The sequence below is a fragment of the Ictalurus punctatus genome, chromosome 8 (assembly GCF_001660625.3).
Source record: "Ictalurus punctatus breed USDA103 chromosome 8, Coco_2.0, whole genome shotgun sequence".
In the NCBI taxonomy this organism is placed as follows: Eukaryota; Metazoa; Chordata; class Actinopteri; order Siluriformes; family Ictaluridae; genus Ictalurus; species Ictalurus punctatus.
The window spans coordinates 18,241,466-18,265,866 of record NC_030423.2 but is presented as its reverse complement, the minus strand read 5'-3'; the positions used below and the strand labels follow the sequence as shown (position 1 = coordinate 18,265,866).

Below are 24,401 nucleotides of genomic sequence, written 5' to 3'. Positions count from 1 at the left end.
TATATTTTTATATTGATATTAAACTTTGTTAATGTGTTGTTTAGTTAGCATGTTTTTGTGTTTTGCTTTGGTACTGAAATTGGTACAGAGTACCGTGGAATTTTACTGGTATTGGTACCGACTATTGAAATTTTGGTACCGTGACAACCCTACTATGCACGATGTACTCTACTGTCTATTGTATGAATGTTAGAAGGGTAATATCATCTCAAATGGAACACTAACGCTTTTTATTAACCGGAAGTACAAGCCATTTCCCAGTCAATGGCAAATGACATGAAACACACTTAATGTGTTTCATGGACGAAAATGCATTTCTTCAATATACTGTTTATGTCAATGTTACTGTTTATGCCCAGCATGACCTTTTATGATTCTGAGCAAATCTGAGCCTGCGTCAGCGCCTGGTAGCCCCTCCCCTCTTCTACTACGTTACCAAAGCTGCGAACAGTGAGTGCATGAAGTGTCCAACATTCCATACTTTGTTTTTTCGGTTGAATAAGTGCATCATCCAGGTAACTTGAAGTGCACATCTTCATGTTGGAATTTTCAGTGTGAACACACTACTCACACTATTTATACTACAAAGATGTGTAGTGCCTAAGTGTGCGATCTGACTCTACGACATTGAAGGTTTTCCAGTTTCTCTGTAACATGACAAGCTGCATTTTGCCTTCAACTCGATTTCTCAAATGCAGCAAAAAAAAAAAAAAAAAAAAAAAAAAATTTTCGCAGAGATTACCTTCATTTTATTTAGACCTGACCATATAAAGTGACTTGTGTTTGTAAATCTGAAACAAAAAAAGCAAAAATTCATGTTAGTGGCATCACAGCCATCCTATTCATTACACCCACCCACACAGACAGACAGACAGGCGCGTGCACACATACCAATCAGGTGTTCATCCGTAATCTTCTTCAGCTACTCTAGACTCAGACTCTACAGCCTGCTGCTGTCACATGTTTTCCTCACGTCGCCTCCAGCTTGTCGACCTTTAGTCACGTCTCCAAGGCACGGGTCAATTTCATTTCGTTCAGTTCAATTTCAATTCAGCCGAGATCCTACCGGTATCTAACGTTCCCGTTTAAACAATTTCTGAAGCAGTCCAGCTGATTTCTATCAGGCAGGTGAATGCATTTACGACACGGCCCTAAAAAGTCGCCAATAAAAACAATGAAGAGTGACACAGGAAAGTGATTCGTTGTAGCTCTATGATTCTCCAACATATACAGATCCTTAGCTGGCTGTATGCATGTGCTGATAATCATTGACATGATAAATGTACGCTTCATGATATTCGGGTCGTCCATTTATTTAGGACGAGGCTGCTGTGGGTGTCGCCTTCCCCATTTTGAAGACAGTGGAAGGATAGTGAAATTGCTTAAGTGCAAAGTGCCTCAATTGGAGGGAAATTTTTTTTAGAAGCCTAGGAGTTTTTAAAGAAAACAACATTCAATATAGGATGGGTATCTGTTAGGGATGCACCGAAATGAAAATTCTTGGCCGAAGCCGAATATAATGAAAAACTTGGCCAAAAGCCGAAGGCCGAATACCGAACATGTTTTTTTTGCGTTTTTTTTCCATTTATTTTGACATTTTTTTTCATGATTGCATAAATTAAATAGTATAAACCTGCTTTTTTACTATTTTGTCTTGCTTTTCAAAGAAAAAAAAATCAATTACAAAAACTACAATTTCAAAATATTTATTTAACACTGAACATTTTTTTTTTCATTCCAGCAGGCATAGGCTACCAACAAGGCACAATATAACTTTAAATAAATAAATTAGTAAAATAAAAATATTTTTATGTGGTCATCTTTGAGCCCTCCTTGAATAGCCTATGTTAGGCCTATAACTGACTGCTGAAAGAATGTAACACTCTGTAGCCTACAGCAAAAATGTGCATTAAAAAGTGCATTGACGAGTGCAGAAAAGTGGATGGATCCACAATAAATGAATAATTGTCCTAGACATATGCCTACTTCTTTAACGGCCATTCTTACATCTTTCTCTGACACTCCAAAATGTTTCCACACTGCTGACATGTTTGCTGCAATTAAAGCTTTGTGCGTCTCACTCTGCTTGCGTCATCAAACACATCATTGTTCGATCAAATTTATTCTGCCTTTTCACTTATTCGGCCGAACACCGAAAGTGCTTTTTTTTTGTTTTTTTGCTATTTTCGGCCGAATAATTTCGGTTGCCAAAAGTTCAGTGCATCCCTAGTATCTGTAGTGGCCAATACTTAAGGTTTCAGTATCGGTATTGGAAAATAAAAAGTGGTCCCATACCATGGCTATTAAATATGTTTGTAAAAGTATGTTTTTTTGTTTGTTTGTTTTTACAAATACATCATTTGTATGACAGACAGAGCAACACAAATTGTGAACTCAAATGTAGATTAATTTAACAAAACTGAAAAAAGTGGTGCACTTATTTCACAGTAACAGTATTAAATACCATGCTGCATTCGGGGCAAAGCTGCAACTTGTATTTCCCCATCTACAACCGGTAACAACCACTAAAGACACCCCATTCTTTTCAACTCATCAACTTGGGTGGTCCTCTCAACTCCAAGCTCATTCACAACATTTCCACTCATGTTTGACCGACAAAAAAAACCCTCCACAATAAGTCTTAGGCACACTTCTGGTCACCATGTCATGGTCGCTCTAGTCTGACAAACAAAATCATGGGATTATTTTCTCCAATAAGGAGAATGCAGCGGTCCTTATGCCACCTTTCAAAAGGACAAACTGCCTTGGGAGACTAGACCTTTCTTATAAACGCTCTCTCGTATCGGGAGAACATCCACACTGAGGTATCGGCACTTCAAATGTAATACTTTTCAATACCATATTCAAGACATTACAAAAAAATGATCTTCATTTAAGACCTGCATGTCACTTCAATCATGCTACATGGTACATCAGCTAGAATGGATTGTTTTGATGCATATACATCCATTTCTGGGTTTAAGTAAACTATAGCAGGGTAAACTTCTAAGTGCTATAGAGGTATATGGGAGACCATAGCAAATATCCCTTTTTTTGTATTACCATTTGCTTAAAAAAAATCCAGTATTTCCGTCCCATAACTTTCCAAGAGAGGGAAAAAACTATAGAGAGATGGACGAGTTTACCATCACACCCTCAGCAGCTGTATTAGAAACCCCCTCGCAGCAGTGTTCACAAGTTTTTTTTTGTAATTTAATGCCAGGGTAATGCAACAAGTAGTGTTATAAAATGTACACACACAAACATATTATATATGTAAAAAAAACTTTTATCAAAACTATTACGTAATATCACTATTGCACAGAATAATACTTATAATAATGAATTTATTTGGGGTACAAATAGTAATTTAACAATAGTAATATATTTCTGACCTAGTTCACTTTCGTGTTTTAGACCTTGTGGCTTTTATTTTGGCGGAAAACCACAGGAAGACCTCCTTTCAGTTGGCAACAGTTTTTTAAAATTCAGTATTAATTTTTATTTTTAAAATTCACTTCTCGTTACCAAATCAGGTGAAATGCTGTAAACCTCTGCACACAATAAATGAGATTACGCTAACATAAAACCAAAGTGAATCTGGTGCGTGGTGGGTCTACTGCAGGTTTTAAGTGACTCAAACTCACAGCACACGAGGTTAAGTTGGTGTGGAGCGGCAGTTACTGTGATCCAAGCCGCTCTGAAACTGATGAGCCGCACACACAAACTGAGTGCGACACAGTCACACGGCTTTACCATCTCAAACAGAAACGAGCCAAAATAAAATCTAAATCTGCTTTACGGTGTCGGTTCGGTTGCATTTTTAAGACACTTGAAATGTGAATTTAAGACATTTCAATGCTAATTAAGGCCTTGTTTTTACATTAAAGAATTTAAGATATTTTAAGACTTTTAAGGCACCTCAGAGACCCTGAATATAGTACAAGTATTATGACTAGCACATGTCTAATGGATTCGTGCAACAATTCAATTTCTTTTTTTTCAAAAAGTCAAAGATTTAAAAAATATTTGCAGGCGTCTGAATGGACACACAGATGCAGCTTACACGCATATGATATAAAGAGTGAGATAAACCTACAGCTGCGTGCATGGGTTTCTGTCAGAGTGGAAACCAGCACAGTTTTATCGCACTCTCATTAGAGTGAACACATTGATCCGTCTCTCTCCCTGGAGAGGTCTAAGAGAATCCACGCTCCATAAACAAACCAAACGGCCAAATCACACACGAGAGGATACACAGACACCCACGAGATGTGATCAATAGTGAACAAGTGCAAGTGTGTAAAAACCACAGTGGCTTCTTTACAGCTGCACTACTGCTGCTTGTGTAGGACTCCATAGTCGGTAACCCAAAGAAATGATTCAAAAACTAATTTGTTTAAAGTGGAGATGTTTCATGGTGGAGCATCATGCTGTTGAGGCATTATATAAGAAAACAGCAAATTTTTGGAGGCAAAATATCATAATGCTTCATTAATAGGCAGCATTAACTGACTGTACTCATAACTCATAGCATACTGCTGTAATGGCTGAACAGGGAACTTTTGATTAAATTAGATTACAGCTGCACTATAGAGCTATATATATATATATATATATATATATATATATATATATATATATATATATATATATATATATATATATATATATATATATATATATATATATATATATATATATATATTACACACACACATACACACACACTATCCATCTATTTTCCGTACTGCTTATCCTACACAAGTTCGCAGGGAGCCTGGAGCCTTTCCAAGACACAAGGCTGGTGGAACACCCTGGATAGGGTGCCAACCCATTGCGAGGCACAATTGCGCACACATTCACACACTAGAGACAATTTGGAAATGCCAATCAGCCTACAACGTATGTCTTTGGACTGGCGGAGGAAACCGAAGTACCCAGAGGAAACCCCCGAAGCACGGGGAAAACATCTCCACACGAACAAGGTGGATTTAGGAATCAAACCCCCAATGTATATACATTATATGTCCATGATATATAAATTGTTCGATTTTTAAATAATAATGTTTTTAAATAAATAAATAACTAAATAAATAATTAAAAAAAAAACTGTTCCACACCTGATCAATTTTAATACCCAATAGCACAGTATCTGTGATTAAGAACCTGGACACAAATAGTATTCATCCACATTTATTTCTTTATTCATTCTGTTTTTCTTTTTCTGCCCCATAGTAAACACGTACACATTAGATGCAAGTATGCAACTGCCTGCGCACAATACCCTCAACTGTGTGTGAAGATGTGGATGCAGAAGTATAAACATTTAGAGATTGGTTATTGTGCTCATTTGTTGCAGTCTGCTTCTGTAATGGTTGGTACTAACTAACAGGGCTATAAATGATGAATAAACTCCATAATGTGCAGCTCTCCATTGGATGAGCAGAGTTTCTGAGATTTGATTGGTCAAACTAGTGAACCCACTGACTCAGTGCTGCAAAAGCAAACAAAAATTAAATGACATGCAGCTCTCATGATTTCTTACGAACAGGACATGTACTGCTACAGGAAGGAGGTCAAGTTCCTGAACATGCCATTATGAAACAAACACACACACTAAGAAGATTAACAACTGAAACATCTAGGGCTTATAAACTCTGGTTCTGAAGTCACACCTTCAACCAGGTGGAGGAAACGTTCTTGAGAAACTGATTTTATGATGGGGAGCATTTTCATATACAGTCCCCTCCGAAAGTATTACAACGGCAAGGCCAATTAATTTGCTTTTGCTATACACTGAATACGTTTGAGTTTGAGATAGGGCTGTCAGGAATACTCGATTATAAGCTACTACTCTGGGACGGCCACAGTGGAGGTAGCGTTATGAATGGGCTTGCATAGGTGCACCTGGAACAGGCTCATTAATCTTTATTGATGTAACTCATGAAGGTAGCAGCAGAATGAATTCAGAAGTCCACCGAAACATCTTGACTGCCAATTTACAGAAAAATACATCCAATTTTATTGGGAGGAACTCCATCATGCAGCAAGACAATGACCCAACACACACTGTCAACTCAACAAAGGACTTCATCAGGGGAAGAACGTGGAAGGATTTAGACTGGCCAAGTTAATCGCCAAGCTTTAAGCCAATTGAGCAGCATTTCACCGCACAAATATTAAGTGTTACTTTCTTTAAGAGTGTCCAATACTTTTGCTCACCAAAAAAAAAAATTGCTTGGTCTGCCACAAAAGGTGCCATGTTCGAAGGTGTTTAACACATCTATAAAAGTCTTCAGCTGGTATGCATATTTAAACATAACGTACTTCAGAGTCACTGTCGGGGTGACCGTCAAAGTTACAACATGGTTGAACATGGTCTTTTCATCTGGTTCTCTGTGAGTGTTGTTACCGTAAAATACTTCACTATACAACTACATAATGACCTCTTAGAGATCATGATCTTAAAGTTCACAGCGCACAGTGAGGGAAAGAAGTATTCGATCCCCTGCTGATTTTGTACGTTTGCCCACTGACAAAGAAATGATCAGTCTATAATTTTAATCGTAGTTTTATTTGAACAGTGAGAGACAGAATAACAACAAAAAAATCCAGAAAAACGCATGTCAAAATTGCTATAAATTGATTTGCATTTTAATGAGGGAAATAAGTATTTGACCCCCTCTCAATCAGAAAGATTTCTGTCTCCCAGGTGTCTTTTATACAGGTAACGAGCTGAGATCAGGAGCACACTCTTAAAGGGAGTGCTCCTAATCTCAGCTTGTTACCTGTATAAAAGACACCTGTCCACAGAAGCAATCAATCAGATTCCAAACTCTCCACCATGGCCAAGACCAAAGAGCTCTCCAAGGATGTCAGGGACAAGATTGTAGACCTACACAAGTCTGGAATGGGCTACAAGACCATTGCTGAGCAGCTTGGTGAGAAGGTGACAACAGTTGGTGCGATTATTCGCAAATAGAAGAAACACAAAAGAACCGTCAATCTCCCTCGGCCTGGGGCTCCATGCAAGATCTCACCTCGTGGAGTTGCACTGATCATGAGAACAGTGAGGAATCAGCCCAGAACTACACGGGAGGATCTTGTCAATGATCTCAAGGCAGCTGGGACGATAGTCACCAAGAAACAATTGGTAACACACTACGCCGTGAAGGACTGAAATCCTGCAGCGCCCGCAAGGTCAACCTGCTCAAGAAAGCACATATACATGCCCGTCTGAAGTTTGCCAATGAACATCTGAATGATTCATCAAAGGATCAAAGGGACGATGGACGAGGACATGTACCATCAAATCTTGGGTGAGAACCTCCTTCCCTCAGCCAGGGCATTGAAAATGGGTCGTGGATGGGTATTCCAGCATGACAATGACCCAAAACACACAGCCAAGCCAACAAAGGAGTGGCTCAAGAAGAAGCACATTAAGGTCCTGTAGTGGCCTAGCCAGTCTTCAGACCGTAATCCCATAGAAAATCTGTGGAGGGAGCTGAAGGTTCGAGTTGCCAAACGTCAGCCTCGAAACCTTAATGACTTGGAGAAGATCTGCAAAGAGGAGTGGGACAAAATCCCTCCTGAGATGTGTGCAAACCTGGTGGCCAACTACAAGAAACGTCTGACCTCTGTGATTGCCAACAAGGGTTTTGCCACCAAGTACTAAGTCATGTTTTGCAGAGGGGTCAAATACTTATTTCCCTCATTAAAATGCAAATCAATTTATAACATTTTTGACATGCGTTTTTCTGGATTTTTTGTTGTTATTCTGTCTCTCACTGTTCAAATAAATCTACCATTAAAATTATAGAATGATCATTTCTTTGTCAGTGGGCAAACGTACAAAATCAGCAGGGGATCAAATACTCTCCCCCCCCCTCACTGTATAGAAAGAGGAAGTGGAATTTGTCTGCATTGAGCTTTTAATAGACAGAGCATTTCCAGAGAGTTTCTGTTAGGTGCCATCAATCAACACGTCAGTAAAAATTGGTCTTACTGCTGAATCTAAGGCTATATTTCAAGCCGTGTGTGATGTTTGTGCGAGGGTGTGTCATGTAGAGATTGAATTTAGGATAGACAGCGTGATGCTTTATCTCGTGCTGTGTATGATTTTGTGGGTGACACTGTTGCGTTCTGGATCACTCCCTCCCGACCAATCATGTACTTGTCACGTAACCCCACCCCTTCACACACTGGAACAGCAAAATCGGCCCAAACATGGATCTTCCCATGACATCACAACACCCCTTTCTCTCTCTTTCTTTGCTGCATCTTTTACCTTCAGCTGGAAAAGAACAGCTGTTTCCATGGCAACAGCCGAACGAGAGAGCGAGGTAATGACATGGAGAGGAAAAGCATGCATGCATGTGTGTATAGAAGGTGGGGGCTGGGTAACAATGACAGCGGCACACAGCCTCATTGTTTCTCCTCCGTACGAGGATGCCGCTGTTGTCGTGATTGTTGTCTTTGTCGTTCAGCTTCCAGACAGAACCAAAACGGAGCCGTAACGATGCAGTCACAAAGGATTGTGGGAAACGTGGAGATGTTATGGCATGAAACAGCGAGTCTTGTTCCGTGTGTGTGTGTGTCTCGATGCGTTATCTTTAGCTTCAGTCTCCATGAGCTCTATGGCAACAGTTGTCATGGCCTCTCGCTCAGCGCTCTGCTCGCCTAATTGGCCGCTCATTTGCAGTAACGGCGGGAAATCTGGCGGCCCGCGCACACACACCACACACACACACACACACACACACGCATCCTCATGTCAGACTGTCTGTCTCCATCAACCGAGTGACTCTCATCCTCCCTGTTTCTTTCCATCAGTCTCCATCACTTTCAACTGTCTCACGTCCTCTCTTCGTTTTTTCATCTATCACGCTCGGCTACAACTGTCTCTATTTCGTGTTCATTTCATACTGTCTCTCATCCTTGGCTTCTTCTTGTCTCTTACCCTCATCTCAACTGTCTCTTGTTTTCATGTCAGTCTCATCTCAACTGTCTCTCTTGCTCTTCCTTTCTTCTTGTCTCTCACCCTCATCTCCAACTGTCTCTTGCTTTCATCCAAGACTCTCTCTTAACCTCATCTCCTACAGTCTCCCTCTCCTTCATCTCTCTCTCGAGCTCCCTGTGTTTTTTGTTGATCATCCTCATCTCCAACTGTCTCTCTTGCTTTCATATCGGTCTCTCACGCTCATCTCCAAGAGTCCCGTTCACTTTCATGTCTGTCTATCGTCTTCTTTGTTTTGTGTCATCACTCACCCTTATCTCCAACTCTCCATCTCTCGGTCTCAGACTGTGTATCCCTTTTCCTTGCCTTTTATTATTATTATTCCTGACTCTCTCGTCCTCCTTTTTGTTTGTCATCTGTATTTTTCTTATCCTATCTCTTTTTATGTCCTGACTATATCTTCCTCATCTCAGTTGATCTTTGTCCCCTCTCTGATTCTTCCCTTCTTGCCATCTTCCCTCTCTGACGCACTCATCTGTCGGTCTTATCCTTTCATTTCTCCGTATATCCGTCTTGCCCTCTCCCCATTTATGACCACTCATCTTAGTCACTCTTCCTCTCATTCCTCTTTCTTGCTCAGTGTCATTTCTCAGACTTCCGTACTGTTTCTCCTCCTCTCTCTTCCACATCTGATCCACACACTGTCTTAGATTCTCTCTTCACACATTTCTATCATCTCTGAGTATCTGTATCTCCCTCCTTCTGTCTGTCTATTTCTCATCCCAGACCATTTATCCCACTTCCTGTTACACTGAGCATCCTAAGACACTGACCATCTTTTGTTTCCGTTTCCATTCTCTGTCGCTAACCCACGTCGCTATGTCGCTAACCCATTTTCTCATTTGTAAGTCGCTTTGGATAAAATTGTCTGCTAAGTGAATAAATGTAAATGTATGTAACCCTCGCTCATCTCTGACAGTCTGTTTCCATCTCTCCCCCTTTTTCTATTTCCTCTCCGTTTCCCCTTCTGTTTGTCACGTTCTCTCCTCTCAGACTCTTTCATCATCCTGTTTTGCCTGTTTCGCTCATTGTCCTGGTTTCTCTCTATCTCAGACTCACTTAGCATCCTGTTTTCACTTTGTCCATCTATTTCTCTCAACTCAGACTCTCTTTTTGTCCCAGTTTCTCTCGGGCCACCTCAGTCTCAATCAGCCTGATTGTTTCTTGTCCTCCCTGTCCCTCATCCATCCATCCATCCATCTATCTATCTATTGCTCAGTTTCTCTATTCTCTATTATTTCAATTTGACTGTCCCTTCATTTCTGCCCCAACCCCGTTTGTGCGTGTGTCTTACCTTGGACAGTGTCTCTTCTGCCCTACATTTCACATGTTTGATTTCTCTGTATCTTCATCCTTTTTGTTCTTCTCTATCTCCTCTCTTCCTCTTTTTTTTTTAATTTCTTTTGCTTCTGCTTAATCTCTTCGTTCCTGATTGCAGACTCTCTCACCTTCTGCTTTTCTGTAATTTCCCCTTCTTTCTGTTCTTGTCTCTCCTTTTCATCTCAGACTCTCTCTCTCTCTATCCCTATCTGATTTCAGTCACTCCTTTGTTTTCCCTTGATTCTCCACATCACCTCTTATTCGGTCTCTTCGTATGGATTCCAGTTTAAGGGTTGAGCATCTCGGCAAAAACACCGTAACAAGCGGCAAGGTTGTCACAGCAACATCCGACCTTATTCAGTCCTGCGGTGTGTGTCATGAGTGTCTCCTGGTCTGCCTTGGGTATGTGTTTGTTTACATCATGTGCACAAAATGTCCATGTAGATGTCCGTCTGTATCTGGGAGGCTTGTTGTACATCCCAGCCTACTTGAATGTGAATGTGTGTGGCTTGACATAGATGTTTTATCTATTGTGCTGTGATAAAGAGAAAAAAAAGAAAAAAGAGACACAAAGATGGAGAGACAGATGGAGAAGTGAAGAGACGGCAAATAAATGGCGAGTGACCTATATTTCTGAATTGTGCTGCCACAGATTGGATTGCAGATGTTTCATTGTCATCCCTCATAAAAAGAAAAAGGTGGTGTGTGAGAATTTCTAGATTTGTTGACGGACAACAATTGTCATTCAACTGCTTAGTAGGAATTCCTATTCTGTCACCATGGACAAGCTACCAGCGGTTTATAAGGAGCACCATCGTGTCACTTAAAAGGGAGATTTGAATCCCACAAATATCACAAGCTACCTTTTCACAGAGGATGACTAAATCTAATCACAAGGAAAGCACATTGAAATCAGTTGAGATCACGTGAGAAACATGTGTGTGTGTTACACAACCTTCCACAGAACCAGAATAATTTGTTCCTCTATTGCTGTCAGTTTCAGCTCTGGTACTCTGCAGAGTCCCAAAAAACTGCGGCAGTGTATTATCAAGTGTGTTGAGAAAACCAGCAGCTGCGATCATCTATCCCTCACCGAGGGTACTTTACACCAATCAGCCAAAACTTTAAAACCACCTGCCTAATATTGTGCAGATCTCCCTTGTGCCACCAAAACAGCTCTGAAGCGTCGAGGGATGGACTCCACAAGACCTCTGAAGGTGTGCTGTGTTATCTGGCACCAAAACACCAGCAGCAGATGCTTTAAGTTGCAAGGTCGGGCTGCCATGAATCAGACTTGTTTGTCCAGCACATCCCACAGATGCTCGATCGGATTGGGGTCTGGGGAATTTGGAGGCCAAGTCAACACCATGAACTCTTTGTCAAGTTCCTCAAACCATTCCTGAACAATTTTTGCAGTGTAGCAGGGTGCTGAAAGAGGCCACTGCCATTAGGGTGTACTGTTGCCATGAAGGGGTGTACTGCTGTTTAAGTAGGTGGTACGTGTCAAAGTAACATCCACATGGTTTCCCAGCAGAACATTGCCCAGAGCATCACACCTCCTCCACCAGCTTGCCTTCTATCCATAGTGCATCCTGGTGCCACCGGTTCCCCAGGTAAGTGATGCACACACACCCGGACATCCACATGATGTAAAAGAAAACATGATTCATCAGACCAGGCCACCTTCTTCCATTGCAAGGTCCCTTTCTGATGGTCACATGCCCATTGTAGGTGCTTTCGGCAGTGGACAGGGGTCAGCAAGTGTACTCCGACTGTTCTGCAGCTACGCAGTCCCATACGCAGCAAGCTGTGATGCACTGTGTTCAGACATCTTTCTATCATAGCCAGCATTAACTTTTTCAACAATTTGCGCTACAGTAGCTCTTCTGTGGGATCGGGCCAGATGGGCTAGCATTCGCGCCCCACATGCTTCAAGGAGCCTTTGGTGCCCATGACCCTGTCACCGGTTTTCCTTCCTTCAACCACTTTAGGTAGATATTAACCAGTGAATACCAAGAACACTCCACAAGACCTGGCATTTTAGAGATGCTCTGACCCAGTCAGCTAGCCATCACAATTTAGACCTTGTTTAAGTCACTCAGATCCCTACGCTTGCCCATTTTTCCTGCTTCCAACACATCAACTCTAAGAACTGACTATGATATCCCACCCCTTGACAGGTGCTATTGTAACAAGATAATCAATGTTTTTTACGTCACCAGTCAGTGGTTTTAAATGTTATGGCTGATTGATCATACTGCCACAGCCATACTTATACCACTATAGCAAAAATGTATGTAAATAAATGTACTATTCTGCACTAATAGACTAATCCTATTATTAACGTCTAAATTCTGAATAAACATTCCATTGTTAATGGAAGCCAGCTGAAGGTTACAAAACAAGCGGAGTTCACTGAAAGTGACAAAATGAAGTACAGTAGTTTAAAATGCTACACTGATCAACATGGCATCCATCATATTGCAACAGTGCAAAATTAAAAAAAAAAAAAAAAAAAAAACCCAAAACATTTCACTGTGCTCACATTTTACTGTCTATTATCATGCTGATGGCTCAGTGATGGCTGTGTGCTAATTAACTACAGGCCGACCTTTTCCAACACTCTGTGTAGACGTCTGGGGTGACTGCCCAGAACTGCAATTATCTCACCAAAAACCAGCCAGTCTGCCAATTCCTATTTCTTTCTTTGCTCTAATGTTTTTTTTAATGCTACAATACTAGCTACATGCAATTTCGCTCATCACTGCTCATAAGGAAAAGACGAAGAAGTCATTTCAAGTTCTTGGGTGGGGTAAAGCTGGCAGCAGACAAAAGCATATTGCCAATTACCTGACGTGACCTGCTTCTACTAAAGTTCTGTCATAAAAAGGCAGAACAAAACCTTAAGTACAACTGGAAAACCCAGCATTGCTCTTTCTTCTGGTGTTCAAGAAAGTAGGAAGCTAATTATGAAATTATGGGGCTTAAAATGAGTCTTATCCATTTGTGTCTAATGTTAGTTATGATTTGTATTGAGATTTTTTTGCCCCTTGAGTATTGTATATTTATAGAATAGTATAATGTGTTCTGTTGAGCAGCTTCCAACGTGCCAAACCAAATCCCTGTACAGGACAAGAAGTGGTGAATAAAACTTAATAAAATAAAATTACCCCCCCATCCTGCAAACATATTTTGAAACTCCAGATATGGTCAAAATATGTGCCTAGGGAAGGGACACCCGCTATCCTGACAGAATAGGGCAATCATTCGACCCATTTCCCAAACCATAAACTAATATGGCTGGTCAGTATGACCAAATAACATCAATACCATAACAATACAATACCTCTGATCAGAGGTTAACATTTTGTACAGGAACAAAAGTTCCTTCGTTTAAGTTAAGCATTAAAACGGTTATATATTAGACATATTTGCTGGCAGCTTGTTATTGATCCCACACATTGTGATGCATATAATTTATCGTGGCAGACCTCACCATCAGCTAAATACAGACAACAGAACCAAATACCTGTCTGTCTTTTCAAAAGTGACTTATTTTAGTTGGTTATATGAATAAATACAACAGCATGTGTTTTCAAACACTGAAAACATTAGATGGTGAACTTGCCTGGGTGAAGAGTCTAAAACAAATGTTCAATTATCAGAGGTGCAAACATTGCTGAGCAAATCCATCTATTTTCTTTCCAGCTTATATTACACAGGGACGTGGGGGAGCCTGGAGCCTATCCCAGGGAACTCCGGGCACAAGGCTGCCAACCCATTGCAGCACCCAGTCACACACATTCACGTACTTATTCACACGCTACGGACAATTTAGAGATACCAATCAGCCTACAACGCATGGCAATCCGTCCTATGCATATTTGGACTCGGGAGGATACGGGAGTACCTGGAGGAAACCCCCGAATCACAGGGCGAACATGCAAGCTCCACTCTCATACAGTGGAGGCGGGATTCGAACCCCCAACCCTGGAGGAAATGTGCTAACCACTAAGTAATAAACAGCTAACACTTTACTTAATTTATGTTATATTAAGCAAGCATTTTTCATAGTGTATTTTTGTGTGGAAGTACTGCTCTGCAGCATAACCTTAGAAAATCTTTTGCAAAACCTGATAAGTATCATGATGCACAATATGCCTTGTGATATTTATTAAGCCCAAAACATCAACACTAATGAACGAATATGAACATTTTTTATTTAAAAAACAAAGAAAAAAAAAAAAGAATTGGAACAAAATCATACCACTCTCTCCTAACCTGACTGTTTACGTACTTCACAAACCTCAGAATGACTGTATGCATGACAGCTAAAGCTACAGAAAAGCAGAATCATCTCCACTGCGATCGATACGCTTGGACTTGGTGACCCAGACTGAAAACTGAAACGGCCCACAAGACTCATTACTTACTGTAATCATCACTAAGCGATTACTCTGGCCTAGTGCAGGAGACTAATTAAAAAGACATAGGACAATCACTTCTGTCTTTATTTGGCCCTGAGACTTCATGAACGTACACAGGGGACTCACTGAACGAACATCTGGCCGTGTCTTTACTGTGAATAACAGCAGGCCTTCATCTGAACATGACCCAAGTCGAGCTGAGATTTGCAAACTGAACTGGGTGTTTACGTATATAAATACTAAACATGTCAGAATAACTGCACAATATCATACTTAAATCACTTTCAAGGAGGTATGAAAGGATAAATAAACAAATACTACATCAGTCAAGCTTACATTGCATTCCAATCAAAAGGCAGTTCCCTAGCTAGACTGCATTTACACACTACGAAGGTGTCCCATTTGGAAGGCCCCTGAGGTATCCTAAATTTATATCAGCACCAAATATGTCCTTCTCGGTGTAGGAAATTTACATACGTCTCCTTATTATTAAAGTTATTATCTTTACTATTATTGCATAAATTACAAAAAAAAAAAAAAAAAAAAAAAAAAAAAAAAAAAAAAAAGTGGCCAAACTGTAACCGCCATTTCACATTGTTTTCTTGACCCAACAGCCTGCACTTCACCTCTAGGTAGCACTTTGACTTCATTTACCGAACTTTGATAATTTTATCAAATGGTAAATCAATACAAGATGCAGTACGTAAGTAAAAGTAAACTGAACACTACTTACCATTAATATGACTTCCAAATATGAAAATCCATCCGTTCATTCGGACTGGAAAGAACAATACGAACGTCTCTTTTTTTCCTTTTAGCCGTTTCATCTTTGTTAAAAAAACTGAAAACAGACTGGCTATGTAATTTTCAACCATTTACGAATTTACCAGGAAATTACCACTCCATTAAACATTGTGAGCTTGTTGTGCCCAATTGCGATTGGTTGGTGTATACATGACAAACTGGCATGGATTATGAATTATGTAATATTTTTAAATGTGCAATATGTAGAGTTTTAATTGAATTAACACACTAGCTTCCGTGATTCATGATCCTTTTTTTTCTCCCGTCGTTGAGCCTTAGACAATCACTGAAAGACCCATATATGGTTTGCGAACAGTATGTGTTTATAAATCTATGAAAAATAGGAAATACTGTAGCTCTCTCTTTTTGTAGACCTTCATTCATTCTTCATTCATTCATTCTGTGGTTAAATTAGCTGGCTAACTTAACACAACCCCAAAGCTGAAGTGAGAAACCTGTTAAAGACTACCACTAGAGATCTATAGGATTTCCAAATATTTGAACCAACAAAATAAACAAATCCATGACTTCTCCACACTTAAAAACAATGTTTATGACAAAATTTTTCCCTCTGCATGATTCAGAAGTGCTACATTAGAGTCGCCTTGGGCCCCTGTGCTGTACATGTCTCTTTTTAATGTCAGACCAAAGTACACTACATTAAAGTATGATGAAAATATTGACACTAATAATAAATTCTATGGCTTTTTCAAATCCTAATAGATATTTTATAACACTGCAAAACTTTTACGAGGTCTGGGGCATGAAATTTTATTTTCCATGACTTTTCCAGGACACTTAACCATGTTATTCAGCACATATTATTCATCTTGTCTAAAGTAGCAGAAAATTAGCTGCTGTTAGTTTGGGATCTAACCTGAGGTAAGTTGATAATCTGCCGAGCAGGACTGAATAAACAAAAATCATCTTCATAACTTGCTAAAGGCTATGATGTGTAACAGGGGTTGCACAACCTAATTAATTTTCACAAGTCAACCAGTAATTTAACATGGTTGCTAACTGGCAAACTTTTTCATAGTTAAAGCATGTTTTTTTTTTAAATTATTATTAGTGCACTAAAACAACAGCAAAGACGGCACCAAACCAAACTTCAACCAACAGCCATACACAGCCTACAAATGATATTTCCATATTTCGTGTATAACCTGGCAGATGTGACTCAGCTGAAATTGCTGATTCTGGCAATGAGATCACACAGCATGGAAGTTCACGTCAGTCTTCCTTCAATGGAGGATGTCTATAGCAGCATCAAGGAGGTTTTTTCCAGGTTGATAATGACCCAGGAGTTGAATCTTCACGTCTGGATTGGTCTTGGTCAGCTCGCACCTCTGGCAAGCTTTAATCAAGCTGTGACAATCACATTCAAGTGGCTTGAGTGGGACTGGATAGTGAAGAGCAACCCATGGCACTTTTCCCAGCATTGTCTTACACATTGTGCAACTGCCTGTAGAATTCCCCGCAAATATTTTCAAACTAACAAAATTAATTTACACACCTCTCTTTTTACCATCTGCCTTGCTACTGTTGTTGCCACCGCCCCGATTAATCGACATCTAAATACCAAAGACTAGTGAACATTAACTGACCAGTCTATACAACCTTGAATGTATACCGACACAGATGGCCATCGTGAACATGATGCCTATTAAACTAACTGTTCAGGTAAAATGCCACCCAATCACACAGGGACCCTTGGAGAATTTGCCTACTTTGGCTGCCTACACAACTTCAGGATGATACATGTGTTTATTACTCAAAAGCCAAGAATGTAGCTCTAAAATCAATGCCCCTGTTTTCTAGGATGCTGCATTTTTGGAAAGTGTTTGTGCTCCTGAGATAAAAGCTGTCCTGTTCATAAGGCAAGATAAGGACGTGCTCCTCAAGGATGCTGCTCTCAGACTCAATAGCGAGAGAGGCACGTTAAAACACGCCAGAGAGAAAAATCAAGTTGCATCTGTGATATATTGAAGAGATGAACTCGAGCTTTTCCAAGCATGGTCACTGGCGAGACGGTGTTTACTTTGCGCATGACGAAGGGGAACAGCGAGACACCGGCTCAAGTCGCTGGCTCGAATTCACAGTAGAAAGGCCTTTTGAACAGTAAAGCTATTCTCTCAGGCACCATCCATACCAAGTATACTAGTATGGAATGCATTATCAAGCACGGAACAGGCATCAGCCAAAACTGAATTTCATATCATGATCATTTCTTATACTCTCATTACACTATACGATATTATGATAAATTTCATGAAGGGCAGTATTTAGATGCGAGGTGGGTATTATGACCAGACACTTCTCAATCATTTGTGTGACAAATCATTTCTCTAATACTGAATGCATATGACACGAGTTTAGCGCTGACTTCCTTGCTGCAGACTAATTATAAATATAAAATAAACACAACATGATACCTGGTGGCACACAGAATAAAACAGCTCATGATTCTTTGCACTATACCTCCAGTTCTCTTTGCAGAACAGACAATCCTTGCTGCCCGCATATCCCAAACCATTCAATCCATCCACCCATCCATTTCCTGTACCGCTTATCAAAAAAGCAGATTGTGTGTCCAAGTTTTAGTTTTGCTTTTTGTTTTTTTAAATTGTGGTTACCTGGTGAACAAGTAGGTTCAACAGCCAGAGAAAATAACAACTTCGTGACTTTTGCAAAAAATATATCATTCATTTTGTAGCCATGTTTAAAATGTGCTTTCATAGTTTTGCAATGTCACTGTTCATCATCGACTTCGTGACATTTTGTCCTCAAAAACATTATTAGATGAGGATGAGGTCTGTGCCTACACAGTCGTCCCCTCCCAAGGAATTCATCGGCTTCGTTCACCTTAGTCTGCATAAAGGCATTTTACTAAATAACTAGCTGGCTATGCATTATTACATTATGTTAGCTATAACCATAATTTTAGCCTAGTCAATTCAGTTTCCAGGCAGCCAAAATTTGGAACTGGGCAGCACACTGGACCGTCCACTTTCCTAGTGAATGAATGAATTTATTCTATGTATACCTCTGCATATGTAACTGATTATCCTAGTATGCTGTCATCAGGTACCTTTAATTAGGTAAATTTCTTGTTATAATACCTGAATTAACAAGACCATATGTAAATCTTATATAAACAAAGCATCTGATAAGATACTAATCTTATCAGACACAAAACTGATTAAATTAACAGTGCAAATGTCTAACAAATTCAAAAGGATAAGTGACAACACACACACACACACACACACACACACACACAGGAATTATAATTTGCATTAAAGTAAATAAGAGCATCTTCAATGCCTGAGGTTTGTACTCCACCCTTTACACTCTCTAACCCCACAGCTTAATCCTAATTAACCTCAACCACTTCAGAAACGCTGTTCTAGTCGAAGAAACATGACGACGTTCTACCTGATGACTGCCTCACCTGCAGCTTCATTTATGACTAACCAACTGAGCTCAAGCTCCTCGGAATGGAGCAAAACGTGACCTTTGTCGAAGTGAGTCAGGAAAACAAACTCGGACATGTTGACATCCGACTCATGTCTCTCCGGAGAGCTCATTTGGGTTCTGGTAACGAGCACCGAAGGGAGCTGTGGCTCAGCTTGAGCCATGGGAAACCCAACAGTTCTCAAACCTGATCCTGGCGTCTCGGTATGCTGCACAGTTTAGTGTTTTTCTAGTTTTAACACACCCAAAAGGTGTGTTAACCTCATGTAAGACGTGTTGATGAACTGACAACAAGAATCAGGTGTGTTCGAGCAAGAAAACACAAAATATGTGCCGTACAGGGGAACAGAGGGATAAGGGTTTGGAAACCATCCCATAGATGTTCCATCATGTGGAATTAAGCACAGCATAAGAATATGTCCCTGACCCCCTTACTCCCTATGTCAGTATTTCTCAAGCTTGATCCTTTAGTCATCTTCTGCACATTTTTTCTTGCTCAAACATGACAGTCTCAAGCCTTCAGTCAACGGCTAGGTTTAGCAGGCGTGTAAGAGTTGAGAAATCACTGGTTAGTTATTCCCCCTGCTTTAGCAAGCTCACTTTTTCACAAAGGTCTTCTTAAGGAGCCGACAGGACAGAGGATAAACAGAAACCACAACTTTCCATAGTTCCCTGACATCAGTCAAGTCAAAACTCACTCGATCTGCCTCCACAGGTTCAGTAATATGAGCTCTTTTTCAGAGAAATTTTCTAAGGGAAATGTGTTTTATTTTCAAAGGATTTCTTAACCAGGATCAAAGGTTTCCCCAACCAGAACTTCAAGTTCATTTACTCATCCTTCATCTTCAATATCCAGTTTACCTTCAGTGTCACGGTGGAGCCTATCCCAGGAACGCTGGGCGTGAGGCAAGAGTATAGCCTGGATAGAGTTCCTAAACTGACTACAAATCATTCCATACTGTAACAATGAGGCAACATGGTTCAACGCTTTTCAGGAGTCTAGTATTATCCATCCATCTACTGTATCCTACATAGGAACACGGGGAGCCTATACCAGGGGACCTATACCAGGGGACTCAGGGCAAGAGGCGGGGACAACACCCTGGACAGGGTTCAACCCATCGCTGGGCACAATTGCACACACTCACACACCACGGACAATTTGGAAATGTCAATCAGCCTACAACACATGTCTTTGGACTGGGGGAGGAATCTGGAGTACCCAGAGGAAACCCTCGAGGCATGGGGAGAACATGCAAACTTCACGCACAGAGGGAAGGGTTGGGAATCGAACCTCCAACCCTGGAGGTGTGAGGCAAATATGCTAACCACTAAACCATCATGTGCCATGCTAGCAACCAGCTCCAGCAAGTTAGCAAGCAAGAATTTTCTTCTGGCTATGGCTAATTTCACAGCTTTTTTGCTTGTCCGTGCTTCCAAAGTGAAGTCCTTGCTGAAGCCTGATGAAGTACTAGATATAAGAACAGTGCCAAGTGTGGCATTGATTAGAAGTATAAAGAAAAGGTACACTTAACTACAGTGTTCTGCAGATGAGAACGTTAGCTAGAATTGTCTAATCACATTCAGCAATACTCGATTTTAGTTATTAGTACCGATTGTGTTCAATATGTAGGATTAGAAATATTTTAATAAATTATATAATACAACTAGTAAAAAAAAAATAATAATATGAAAAAGTAGAAAATGTGTTTTAATTTAGACCCAGTGAAGGGGGGGGGGGGGGGAGGGGGGGGGGGTGAGAGACTGCCAGAGTGATGGGATTTGCTAGCACTGTGGTCTTTCATGATTTAACAACAGAAAAGCACAATGACTGAATCATTTGTCTCATGCATAGCATGCTGGAGCCCTGTTAAAGCAGGACAAACACTAAAATGTGGACTTGAGCAGTAAGCCATGCTCATCCACTTAAGTCCCACATGACTGTATGTCTGATACAGACGTGTTGCCCAATCCTGCTTCTTTACCCCCACTGTTATGACACCTGACACAAATCATTATTCGTTCACGAGGTTAGGGCAGGAAAAACACTTCTGTGTGCAGTGCAAGGAGAATCGAGAACCAGAACACAGAAACACAGAATTACAGGAAGTGGGTTGCAATGCTTATCATCTGCTTAGTCTCATACGACTGTATTCATATGCTTGTGTTGCACAATCCTGGTTCTTTAGTACTTCTGTCCTCATATTGGTCATCTTTTTTTTTGCCAGACTCATTGCTTATTTGCTCCAATACTGCCTTTACAGTTCATCACACATCCTGACCAAAAAGTTGAATCAGATTCCGATTGTCACGGACCTTTACTCTTATTATGATAAAAGAACTCAGGATTTGATGGCTGATAAACCTGGTTGCATTATGTGAATTTTTTTTGGAATATATATTACCACAGAAAAAATGTTAGAAGATACTACAAATTTATATTTTACAAGTGAATTGTAAATTATTCAAGTGAAATACAGTCCCTCCAGGATTGTGCAATCGCAGAAATTGATGCAAAATCAATTATTGTTTGTTTGTGTTTTAATGCCATGACAGATTCTATGGCTATTTTCATGGTGAGAAATGTCTAAGGGACTAAGGTTTTTAAAATGAATTTTTCTTAAAAACTCTAAAATTGCATTAGGTTTTGCAAAATCAAGGAAACTTGCAAACTTGAGGAGCTTGCAATTTTTCAAAACTTCCACAGATTTGGGTCAAGATGTGTCATGTGACATCATCGCTATTCAACCAAACCCCTCTGCAATTCATGTATTTCAAACAAGAGTACCGCGCAGCAAAATCAAGCAATTTTGGCCCAATAAACATAGAACAAAAAAAAAAAAAGCAAAATCCTGTACGTACTGATAATGCAACCATTTAAGCCATTTGCACGATACACAACATTTAATTTCTAACAATACATCTGCTTTCTTCATTCAATCCTCTTCAGTAACTGCTTTATCGTGGCAAGAGTTCTACTGGAGCTGGAGCCTATCCTGTCCCAGGGAAAACTGACACTTGGGCATGAGCCAGGAATACACCTTGGATGGGATGCTCGGATGAAACGCGCATGCATGCATGCACAAACACAGTAGCAATTTAATGTAGTAAATCCATCTCCATTCATATTTTTGGGAACTGGGAGGAAACCAGAGAACCCAGAGAAACCCTTTCAGACAGGATGAGGACATAGAGATCTTAATATCCAAATAAATTACTCGTATCGCTGTGCCATATCGTATCGTCCATGATATACCTGTACAATTCCTCCCCATCCTGCGATATCGCAGATTATGTGTTTATGCACCGCAACATGCAGAATGTGAACAAGCATGGCAGAAGGCAGAGGTTAGATTATGAATCCTGTCAGTTTTAGTGTTTGCATTTGCACTGGAAATTTAATTTGTGAACAAATTTCATATTCCATTTTTTAGCCTACTTAATTGGCATAGTTTAGTATTTAATGATAGTCAGGATTAAGTTTTGCTTAATCAATGTTTGTGTTTGCATGGCTCTCAAGACCGTATGCAGATGTGACTCATGGCCAAAAGGAAAGTGTTGAATGTTACCATTTGCATAATTGTCATTTATATCATTACCCCAAGAAATACCATGAAATATCATGATACTCTTTTAAGTCTATATCGTCCATCCCTAATGACCTGTTCGTAATGAAAACACAGTTAACCACTACACTCCAAACTCAATATGCAGGTAAACTGGGTTTTTCTGAGCAGGAGGAATACTGAAATGTGATGCAAAACACTGGTTTAATGTTAACCCAGTTTAACGCACCTGAGAAAAAGAAAAAGCATGATTAAAAAGCAGGAAATTATGAGTGCACTGCGTGTTTTAGCATTCATCCAACTCAGACAGACCCGGTTTAACCTGATGAGTGTGTGATAATGAGCTCATGTCGTGTCCAGGTGTGTGTGCAGGAAAGATTTAAGGGATCGGGATGGAGACACAGTTGTCTCATATAGAGATGAGCTCATGTATTTGACAGCCATGTTGTCAGTGTGTTGATGAAGGTGATATTGATGATGATGATGCATACTGCTTACCGCTGTGTGCGCTGAACCAGCGGGGCGCGATGTGCAGAGGCAGCGTGTCCGCCAGTGATCCCCGCGAGCCCAGGTACAGCACGCCGTCCGTGTGCCGCCCATCCCCGCCTGTCTCGCGGTAGCCGTGAGCGCGTACCGAGTCCGAGCCCGAGCCGGAGCCCTGTCCCGCCGCGGCCCGGTCCGGCTCCGTGGCTCTGGGCGGGGCGGCCTGTGTGGCTGCGCTGGTGGTGGTGTAAAAACCGAAGGGCACCGGGCCGTTATGCTCCATGCCCATACCTGCCACGGAGCTCACCGAGCGGCTGCGGAGCCCCATCGTCCCTGCCGTCCGGAAGTGACCGAAGTGGGCCGATGGCGGCACCGCGCTGTCGTCTGTAGAGACGCCGGGAAACGGGGGCCGCGGCCGGGCCGCCGTGCTCTGCTTACCCCCCATATGAAAACGGGGTTCCGGGAAAAGACGGGGGTGGGGACCACGGGTGGGGATGTGGCGGAAATTAAAGGGGTCGAGTCGCCCCTCGAATGAGGGGGATTTTTCTTCCGAGCTTCCTCAAACAAACCCCGACAAAACAATCAGACTGAAGAAGAAAAAAAAATCCGGGTTGTCAAGTCTGACTGAAGCAGCTGTGTCCGGGAGACGCGAGAGCCCGTTTTCTCGGTCGGATCATGGAGTCATGGAGAATTCACCTCCACGGTTAATAAAACAAAGACGGAAGGCCAGCTGAGATGTAACGGAGCGGAAACACCAACGCACGCCCTCGTCAAGTGACTGACAGGACAGGCTGAACAAAATCACGACAGAAACGATGACAAAGCTCGCGGCGCTGAGGACGAATCCGCAGCACACTGAGAACGCTCTCTTCTCCCTTTTCGTTCATTTCAAGTCGAATAAACTCGGAATATTAGGCCATGACATGTGGAAGCGTATGTCACTCAACATGCGCCTGTATGAGTGTGTGTGCACGTCCGGCGGCGATTACGTCCAGGTGCGCTTCGCGAGCTCTCCGCCGTGGCGCCGCTGTTGCTGGTAGACAATGGGAGACGGTTACTGCGCATGCGCAGATTTACCAACCGCCAGATTGGACAGATGCTTTATTGAGCATGCGCGGATTCGGCAGCGTGGTTAAAAATTGGTCCGTTTAGTGCGCATGCGCGAGTTGGAGACCACATCGATATGGAAGTATAGGAATGGAATGCAATAAAACAAACAAACAAACAAACGAACGCATTTACTTCTGGGGGAAAACGAAGTAATACAAGTGATCTCCAAATTATCCAGCTTTTATATATATATAT

At 41.1% G+C, this 24,401-nt stretch overlaps 1 protein-coding gene across 2 annotated transcripts in view; it reads right to left on the bottom strand.

Annotated features, from left to right (window-relative positions):
• The window catches only part of znrf1 (zinc and ring finger 1), a 56,599-nt gene extending 32,437 nt beyond the window's left edge, over positions 1 to 24,162 (bottom strand). The window contains exon 1 of one of the 2 annotated variants that reach the window (XM_017474778.3): positions 23,112 to 24,162. In XM_017474778.3, the coding sequence (XP_017330267.1) occupies positions 23,112 to 23,541 (430 nt within the window). In that variant the 5' untranslated portion in view covers positions 23,542 to 24,162. The remainder of the gene's footprint in view (positions 1 to 23,111) is intronic. The other variant, XM_017474779.3, reaches the window with a different exon arrangement.
• Between the last annotated feature and the right edge of the window lie 239 nt (positions 24,163 to 24,401).